Source organism: Procambarus clarkii, chromosome 39 (genome assembly GCF_040958095.1).
Source record: "Procambarus clarkii isolate CNS0578487 chromosome 39, FALCON_Pclarkii_2.0, whole genome shotgun sequence".
NCBI classification, from domain to species: domain Eukaryota; kingdom Metazoa; phylum Arthropoda; class Malacostraca; order Decapoda; family Cambaridae; genus Procambarus; species Procambarus clarkii.
The window spans coordinates 31,159,324-31,170,072 of NC_091188.1; the positions used below are offsets into that span (position 1 = coordinate 31,159,324).

General features: G+C 34.6%; 1 protein-coding gene across 1 annotated transcript in view; it reads left to right on the plus strand.

The window, feature by feature from the left end:
- Window positions 1-1,722, plus strand: part of LOC123760432 (uncharacterized) — a 51,958-nt gene extending 50,236 nt beyond the window's left edge. The window contains exon 5 of the mRNA XM_069338168.1: window positions 1,318-1,722. Coding sequence (XP_069194269.1) covers window positions 1,318-1,722 — 405 coding nt within the window. The remainder of the gene's footprint in view (window positions 1-1,317) is intronic.
- The last annotated feature ends 9,027 nt before the right edge of the window (window positions 1,723-10,749 follow it).

Consider the following 10,749-nt stretch of genomic DNA (forward strand, 5'->3'; position numbering starts at 1 on the left):
TTTTTTTCATGTTTTTCACGTAGTGTGATTTTACGTAAATATATTCGTTTTTACCAATATTTCGATAATACTTCATGTTTTTTCCCGATATGTGATTTGGCCTTCAAATCTCAAAATTTCGCATATTACATTTTTAAGCAAGATTTCTTGCATTTTGTTTTGTAATAAAAATCATTGAATTTAGCAATATTTTTGACTTTGTTAAACAAAGTATCATCGAATTTGGCAATATTTTGTCTTTTTCAACGTTTTTGAGAATTTTCAGTTTATTGTTATTAATTCATTATATATACGATAAAAATTATGTAAACACATAATTGATTAGAAATTAACCTTAAATACTTCCTTTTCAATTAACTATTTGTTTCTCGTTAAAATACTTGGTAAGGTATTTTAAGGGGAGAGGTTCTATTTTTATTGCATATATCGACAATTCAGCCGGATTAGAGCGGTTTTACGAGTACATCTTCCTTCGGTAATATAAGCTGAATATCAGGAACATTTTAGTATCGACAATTCAGCCGGATTAGAGTGGTTTTACGAGTACATCTTCCCTCAGTAATATAAACGGAAAATCATGAACATTTTAATTAATTTTAATGAATGTTGGAAATTTCCAACAGTTATTTTCATCCCTAATACAACAGGATGTATTTCCTGTATTAAGCTTCATACGCACCTAATGTTCATTTAATAATCCTTAATATAAGAGGATGTATTTCCTGTATTAAGAGTAATAATTCACTAACACTACTAATACGTAGTTTAGTATTGTAGAATTTACTGTATTAGGTTGTGGAACATCATGTAATTTCTCCTAGAATTGTGTAGTGTTGCGTTGAGAGATTAAGGATAACAGTTAATCGAATGAGAGCTCATGAGAAAATAATACCTGACACTGACAAATCAACCACTGATAAAACAGTCAAATCCAAAGGTACATCCAAACAGCCTAATAAATGTAAAACCGCTACTTCCACTCCCAAATGGAAGAATACTACATTAGGTACTTACACTATCAGCCCTTCTAAACCTGTAGTCCATAAGTCACCCAAGTTAGTGACCCATACATCTACTACAGGAAGGAGATGCTGTCTCTTTTGCCAAGAGAGTAATACTATTTATCAGTGTCAAAACTTTCCTGATAGCGTTTCTAGGATACAGCGCCTCAAGGAATTGCACAAGTGCACCAGGTGCTTGTTGCAACACGATCCTAATACATGCACCACCCCATTACACATATGTAACAGGTGCCACCAGGATCAACATCATTCAGCATTGTGTGGAGTTGATAGGCCTAAATCACCGAAACTCCAGGTGGAACAGGATACTTCCACCATTGTGCAGTGTTGTAAGGTGCGACAGGAGGTTAAGGTGCTTAACACCAAGTCTCGTAATAATGCCGTATTACCTAGTGCACAACTACAATTAAATGGTAAGAATTCTAGAATCACTACAAGAGGTCTATTCGACCAGGGATCCCAGAGAACGTTCATCACTCAACAAGCAGCTAACCAGCTGAAACTTAAACCCTTGTGTAAGGTGACATTGAACATATCAGGATTCCTAGCAGATACTGGACCTCAAGAATTTGAAGTAGTACAACCACTAGTACGCCTAGGCGGTTATGTCAGACCTGTTAAGGCCATAGTAGTTAATCACATCCCTCTTGACATGAATGTCAAAGGTCTAAGAGACAGCCAAATTTTTACAGAAAAATAGAATCAAGTTGGCTGACTCCAAGATAAAGTCTGACTACCTCACCAATGTAGATCTATTAGTAGGGGCAGACCATTATTATCAGTTCATTACTGGAACTACAAGCCAGCATGGAATGAACTTGTTGAGTTCAGCAGGAGGCTATTTACTTACAGGTAGAGTCTTGAACCTGAGGAAGCCTATGCCAGCTGACAACCAACATTAATTCCAGATTGAGTCTGGTACAATTAGTGCTAGCCGAATTAGTTTCTATGGATCTCAGTGGATTAATCAGTGGTCAGTAGCCTAAGAATTGGCTGCAGGTCACCGCGACAAATACCATTGACCCCACTGTAGAACAAGAACTATTCTCGACAGTAATAATTGACCACATTCAGTCTTCATAGCATTTCATAACATCTTATCGCCTTTATAGTATCTTAGGTAAGTCTTCCAGAGAAGACTGCATTTATATCATGTCGTCTGGACTAGGATTCAGTAATCCATTTAATGTGATACACCTGCAGGGGGGTCTATCAGTTTTGTTTGAGCTCCTTCTGCTTTCTTTTTTCTGCCCACAAGCATCTTAGAGACAGTTTGGAGAAGCATCTTAGCACAAGCAAAATTGAACTTTACAACAGCCTGTAAGTGAACATTTACCAGAAGGCTATCAGCAGTGAAACATAATAGAATAAACTCATCTTATCTTCTTCCAGATTGAGTCTGGTACAGTTATTACTAGCCGAGTTAGTTTCTATGGATCTCAGTGAATAAATCAGTGACTAGTAGCCTAAACCGGTTCACGTCACAGCGACACGTCATTGACCCCACTGTAGACCCAGAACTATTCTCGACAATAATAATTGACCACATTCAGTTTTCATATAAGTTATCATGTACTTAATTATAGCTCCAGAGAGTTATAGTACTGTAACTTAATGTATATAAACCGAATAGGTTTATTACTCATTTAGAATCTTTAGGTTGCTATATGTGTTTAGTTATACTTCCAGAGAAGTTATATCACTGTACCCTAATGTATATAATTCGCATTTACCCTCTACTTAGGTAGATTAGGAACATTAGTTAGGGTCAGCTGAGTGCAAATTAAATCTGTACTCACTAAAGCATACCACTGACTGCATTTATAGAGACTGATGCTCAGATACTCTGTTCTCTATTTTATCTAGATTTTAGCTAGGTTAGGAATTTAGTTATTATTATTACATAGCCTAAATCACTTTGTGCAGCAAGATCTACACATTAGGCTAAATTTAATCTTGTATAAATACTTAAGATTTCTCATTTGATGTTGAGGTGATTTGTGAGTCTGCAGTGATCAGTTAGTGTCAAGTAACTCATCCAGTTACATGTCACAGCGACCCTAGACACTGATCTCACTGTGGATTCGGTATCTCCTTGATCTCAAAGAGACATAGAATAATTAATCATTACATAGATGTACCCGTGATAACAGATCATACCTGTCACACAGATCCGGGACATTCGTTATGTACATACTTACCTACCAACATATAAGACTGTAATTTCAGGGAATAGGTACGTTAGTCCTTAACATTGAACTACGACCCGTAATTTTCCGCCCCGGAATTATGTTGGAAATTTCCAAAAGTTATTTTCATCCCTAATACAACAGGATGTATTTCCTGTATTAAGCTTCATACACATCTAATGTTCATTTAATAACCCTTAATATAACAGGATGTATTTCCTGTATTAAGAGTAATAATTCACTAACACTACTAGTACGTAGTTTAGTATTATAGAATTTACTGTATTAGGTTGTGGAACATCATGTAATTTCTCCTAGAATTGTGTAGTTTTGCGTCAGCCACGCACGGAGAATAAAATTTCCACATACCTGTAGATCTAACACCAATGTAACCATTTACTTTCCTTTATTAGGAATAATAATTTAGTAATAGGTTTACTTTTAGTATACAATAGTTTGCTGGAATTTCTTTACCCAGCTTAATCGCTGTTCCAGTAAATCATATCATAATCTAACATCATTTCCACCACCAAGCCCGTATTGTTTTATTTGTGCCGTCTACATTAACTGACGTGCACTGTGAGAATTAAACATCACCACATAAAATATTTATCTTAATCATCAAGAGTGTTCATACACGCCCCCTTCCCTATTTAGCGTTAATAAATATATATAATTTATGTTCGAATCCTCACGGCGAGCTATTGCGCATGCGCGACTTTGGGGAAGGAGAGAAAGAGAGGACTCTCGCCATATTTGCGATCAACAAGTGGTGCTCCGTAAGCGGTCCAGAAAATCTTCTCATCCAACCGGCATCCGAACATCTTTAGATGCCAGATTGAGGACGCAGCTTCCCAGAATCACGGACACCAGTTCGGCAGGCATTTTTACCTCATTTGTTCTATTTAACGAGCTCTTAAATAAGATCATGTAGGTGCCATGTCGTTATAATGCGGGCGTAAAAATAATCTCATGTAAGTGTAGCTCTTTCCCCTCCAAATATTTAGATATTTCCGTATATGTGTGTGAATGCTAGTTTGGAGGTGGAAATTACGGGATTATCATTATTGCAGCATGGTGCAACACCCTGAGGAAGCGTGTGACCGCCATACCCTCACGTGCACCAACTTAACACTATCTCAAACTGTTTGAAGCCAGACGTACAGTGGACTGCATCTACGTCCTCTGTCACAGCTGAGATATAATCAGTTTTCATTGTAGATATTAGTTTATTATTTAGAGTCCATATCCATATATATATACCTACATATCTGATACTGCCAGTTATGCATTATTAATCTTCATATGGCAGTAGTATTTTGCATTATATATATTACTCATTATTTATGTGTGCATATTATAATTATTATTATTGCATAATATATGTTCCACATAGATTAATCTTATAGAATACCCCCCCAAATTGTGTCATGGGAGGCTGGCTCTAGAATTCTATAATTTACAGTCATTGCTTAATTAATAGAATTTATTCATATAATCTTAGATCTATAAGCCACAGACTTCTCATTTAATTACTCATTCTGGTCTTTCGAGCTATCTTAGAATTTATCATTATTTTACATTCACATAATTATACATTTTCTTAATATTATACTGGAGCCAGACTTCCCCACAATGAAAACACATTGATTTTTATCATTTGTATTGGAAACAACATTTTTATATGTCTTTTCTAGGATCTAAATAATACGAAACCTCGCTTTATGATTTGAAATTAAAATCCTCATATTTGGTAATATAGCGACTTTTTTCACGTTTTTCATGTAGCATGTTTTACGTAAATATATTCGTTTTTACCAGTATTTCGATACAATTTTATGTAGTATCACGATATGTGATTTGGCTTTCAAATCTCAGAATTTTGCATAATATTGCATTTTAAGCAAGTTTTCTTGCATTTTGTTTCGTACTAAAAATCATCGAATTTAGCAATATTTTGACGTTTATCATCCCCCTTTTCCTTTATGTGATATAAATAAAATATCATCGAATTAGGCAATATTTTGCTGTTTTCCACGTTTTTGTGAATTTTCAGTTTATTGTTATTAATTCATTAAATATACGATAAAAATGATGCAAACACATAATTGATTAGAAATGAACATTAAATACTTCATTTTCAATCAACTATTTGCTTCTCGTTGAAATACTGAGTAAGATATTGAAAAGGGGAGAAGTTCTGTTTTTATTGCATATATCGACGTTTCAGCTGGTATAGAACGGTTTTACGTGCACATCTTCCATCGGTAATATAAACCAAAAGTCATTTTGGTTTAACATTTTAGTTAATTTTAATGAAAACACTTTGATTTTTATCATTTGTATTGGAAGCAACATCTTTATAAGTCTTTGCTAGGATCTAAAAAATACGAAACCTTGCTTTATGATTTGAACTTAAAATCATCAAATTTGTTAATATAGCGATTTTTTTCACGTTTTTCATGTTGTGTGACTTTACGTAAATATATTCGTTTTAACCAATATTTCGATACTACTTCATGTTTTCTCACGATATGTGATTTGGCCTTCAAATATCAGAATTTCGCAAATTTTGCATTTTTAAGCAAGTTTTCTTGCATTTTGTTATGTACTAAAAATCATCGAATATAGCAATATTTTGACGTTTAACATACCCTTTTTCTTTATGTGATTTATACAAAATATCATGGAATTAGGCAATATTTTGCCGTTTTTCCACGTTTTTGTGAATTTTCAGTTTATTGTTAATAATTCATTATATATACGATAAAAATGATGCAAACACATAATTGATTAGAAATTAACCTTAAAAACTTCATTTTAAATCAATTATTTGTTTCTCGGTAAAATACTGAATAAGATATTGAAAAGGGAAGAAGTTCTGTTTATATTGCATATATCGACGTTTAAGCCGGAATAGAGGGGTTTTACGGGTACATCTTCCATCGGTAATATAAACGGAAAATCAGGAACATTTTAGTTAATTCTAAAGAAAACACATTGCTTTTATCATATGTATTATCAACAACATTTTCATGTGTTTTCTAGGATCTAAATAATGCGAAACCTTGCTTTATGATTTTAAGTTAAAATCATCAAATTTGGTAATATAGTGACTTTTTTCACGTTTTTCACGTAGTGGGATTTTACGTAAATATATTCGTTTTTACCAATATTTCGATACTACTTCATGTTTTCTCCCGATATGTGATTTGGCCTTCAAATCTCAAAATTTCGCATAATATTACATTTTTAAGCAAGTTTTCTTGCATTTTCTTTTGTACTAAAAATCATTGAATTTAGCAATATTTTGACGTTTATCATCCCCTTTTCCTTTATGTGATTTAAACAATCATCGAATTTGGCAATATTTTGCCTTTTTCAACGTTTTTGCGAATTTTCAGTTTATTGTTATAAATTCATTATTTATACAATAAAAATGATGTACACACATAATTGATTAGAAATTAACCTTAAATACTTCATTTTCAATAATCTATTTGTTTCTCGTTAAAATACTTGGTAAGGTATCTTAAGGGGAGAGGTTCTGTTTTTATTGCATATATCGACAATTCAGCCGGAATAGAGCGGTTTTACGAGTACATCTTCCTTCGGTAATATAAACGGAAAATCAGGTACATTTTAGTTAATTTTATTGAAAACACATTGATTTTTATCATTTGTATTTGAAACAACATTTTTATATGTCTTTTCTAGGATATAAAAAATACGAAACCTCGCTTTATGATATGAAGTTAAAATCCTCATATTTGGTAATATAGCGACTTTTTTTCACGTTTTTCATGTAGCATGACTTTATGTAAATATATTCGTTTCTACCAATATTTCGATACAACTTCATGTAGTATCACGATATGTGATTTGGCCTTCAAATCTCAGAATTTCGCATAATATTGCATTTTAAGCAAGTTTTCTTGCATTTTGTTTCGTACTAAAAATCATCGAATTTAACAATATTTTGACGTTTATCATCCCCTTTTCCTTTATGTGATATAAACAAAATATCATCGAATTAGGCAATATTTTGCTGTTTTCCACGTTTTTGTGAATTTTCAGTTTATTGTTATTAATTCATTATATATACGATAAAAATGATGCAAACACATAAATGGTTAGAAAATAACTTTAAATACTTCATTTTCAATCAACTATTTGCTTCTCGGTAAATTCTGAGTAAGATATTGAAAAGGGGAAAAGTTCTGTTTTTATTGCATATATCGACGTTTCAGCCGGATTAGAGCGGTTTTACGTGTACATCTTCCATCGGTAATATAAACGGAAAATCAGGAACATTTTAGTTAATTCTAATAAAAACACATTGAGTTTTATCATTTGTATTGGAAGCAGCATCTTTATATGTCTTTGCTAGGATCTAAAAAATACGAAACCTTGCTTTATGATTTCAAGTTAAAAAAATCAAATTTGGTAATATAGCTATTTTTTTCTCGTTTTTTATGTAGTGTGACTTTATGTAAATATAATCGTTTTAACCAATATTTCGATACTACTTCATGTTTTCTCTCGATATGTGATTTGGCCTTCAAATCTCAAAATTTCGCAAATTTTGAATTTTTAAGCATGTTTTCTTGCATTTTGCTCTGTTCTAAAAATCATCGAATATAACGTTATTTTGACGTTTATCATACCCTTTTTCTTTGTTTGATTTAAACAAAATATCATGGAATTAGGCAATATTTTGCCGTTTTTCCTCGTTTTTGTGAATTTTCTGTTTATTGTTAATAATTCATTAAATATGCGATTAAAATGATTAAACATTTGATAAAAAATGATTTATTTCAAACAGCGAATACGTGCAGAGAGCCAGAATTTGGCTCCAGGATATGGCTCAAGGGTCGATTTTGGGATGTTTGGGATATTTGGAAGACTACAGGAGGGTTTAGGCAAAATATGAACCATCGCCACTCACAGTAATTGGCATATTTTCGGTATAAAATTCGTAATTTCAAACTGCGAATACGTGCAGAGAGCCAGAATTTGGCTCCTAAATATAGCTAAAGCGTCGAATTTGTAACGTTTGGGATATTTGGAAAACTGCAGGGGGAGGTGTTTGGGCAAAATGTGACCCATCGCCGTTCTCAGTAATTGTTATGTTTTCTGTATAAAAATTCGTAATTTCAAACTGCGAATGCGTGCAGAGAGCGAGAATTTTGCTCTAAAATATTGCTCAAGCGTCGAAGTTGGGATGTTTGGAATATTTTGAAAACTGCAGGGGGGGGGGGCAAAATGTGATCCATCGCTGCTCTCAGAAATTTGCATATTTTCTGTGTAAAAAGTCGTAACTTCAAACTGCGAATATGTGCAGAGAGCCAGAGTTTGGCTCCAAAATATGGTTCAAGCGTCGAATTTGGGATGTTTGGGATATTTTGAAAACTGCAGGGGAGGGTTTGGGCAAAATGTGACACATCGACGCTCTAAGTAATTGGCATATTTTTGGTATAAAAAGTCGAAATTTCTAACTGCGATTACGTGCATAGAGCCAGAATTTCGCTCCTAAGTATGTTCAAGGGTCGAATTTGGGAAGATTGGAATATTTTGAAAACTGCAGAGGGTTTTGGAATAAATTTGACACATCGCCGCCTTCAGTAATTGGCATATTTTTGGTATAAAAATCGAAATTTCAAACTGTGAATACGTGCAGAGAGCCAGAAAACTGCTTTTTTGGTCAAAATGTGATCTATAGCTGCTCTCAGTAATTGGCATATTTTCGGTATAAAAAGTCCTAATTTCAAACTGCGAATACGTGCAAAGAGCCATAATTTGGCTCCAAAATATGGCTCAAGGGTAGAATTTGGGATGTTTGGGATATTTTGAAAACTGCAGGGTTGCTTTGTGTTCAATGTGACCCATCGCCGCACTCAGTAATTGGCATATTTTCGGTATAAAATTCGTAATTTCAAACTGCGAATACGTGCAGAGAGCCAGAATTTGGCTCCTAAATATGGCTCATGCGTCGAATTTGGGATGTTTGGGATATTTTGAAAACTGAGGAGGGGTTTTGGGCAAAATGTGACCCATCGCCGCTCTCAGTATTTGGCATTTTTTCGGTATAAAAATTCGGAAATTTCAAACTGCAAATACGAGCAGAGTGCAAAAATTTGGCTCCAAAATATGGCTCAAGCATCGAATTTGGGATGTTTGGGATATTTGGAAAACTGCAGAGGGGGTTTGGGCAAAATGTGAACCATCGCAGCTCTCAATAATTGGCATATTTTCGGTATAAAAATTCGTAATTTCAAACTGGGAATACGTGCAGAAAGCCAGAATTTGGCTCCAAAATATGGCTCAAGCGTCGAATTTGGGATGTTTGTAATATTTTGAAAACTGCAGGGAGGTTTATGCAAAATGTGACCCATCGCAGCTCTCAGTATTTGTCATTTTTTTGGTATAAAAAGTCGTAATTTCAAACTGCGAATACGTGCAGAGAACCTTAATTTGAATCCAAAATGTGGCTCAAGGGTCGAATTTGGGATGTTTGGGATATTTTGAAAACTGCAGGGGGGTATGGGCAAAATGTGACCCTTCGCCGCTGTCAGTAATTGTCATATTTTTTGTATAAAAATCATAATTTCAAACTGCAAATTCGTGCAGAGAGCCAGAATTTGGCTCCAAAATATGGCTCAAGAGTCGAATTTTAGATGTTTGGGTGTTATGGCCCTATTGGGTCGCAACTGGGTTCTTCTCTGATGTTATTAGAGTTTGGGTATCCGGCCCCAAGCTAGTAGTGACTTTCAAGGGGTGCATTCCGTAACGCAAGTTAAAATAAAGGGGAAGGGATAGAAATGCACTGCTTTTGTATATGTATTGCTACCACCACCATAAATATATCAGTCCCACGCGAGGTTGCTATAACTACACTTATTATAAACAGATTAGTCTTCCTCTGAAGACACAGGATACTCCACGGTGCTCAAGATGAGTAGCCCTGGTTCTCTTCTTCGTATCCCACGATGAATCCTCTGATTCTCTCGGCGAATCTACCCCGGCCACAGGCCAGCCGAATCACAGTCCCATTGGGTGCACCGTCGTGGAGTATATTTTTTTGTAAATAAAAAACAAATATTTTCGACTTTTTCGACTTTTTATACCGAAAATATGCCAATTACTGAGAGCGAAGATGGGTCACATTTTGCCCAAATAACCCTGCAGTTTTCAAAATATCCGAAACATCCCAAATTCGACCCTTGAGTCATATTTTGGAACCAAATTCAGGTTCTCTGCAGGTATTCGCAGTTTGAAATTACGAATTTTTATACCGAAAAAATGCCAAATACTGAGAGCAGCGATGGGTCACATTTTGCCCAAATAACCCTGCAGTTTTCAAAATATCCAAAACAACCTAAATTTGACCCTTGAGCCATATTTTGGAGCCAAATTCTGGCTCTCTGCAAGTATTCACAGAGTGAAATTACGACGTTTTATTCCGAAAATATGCCAAATACTGATAGCGGCGATGGATCACATTTTGCCCACATCCCCCTTGCAGTTTTCAAAATTTC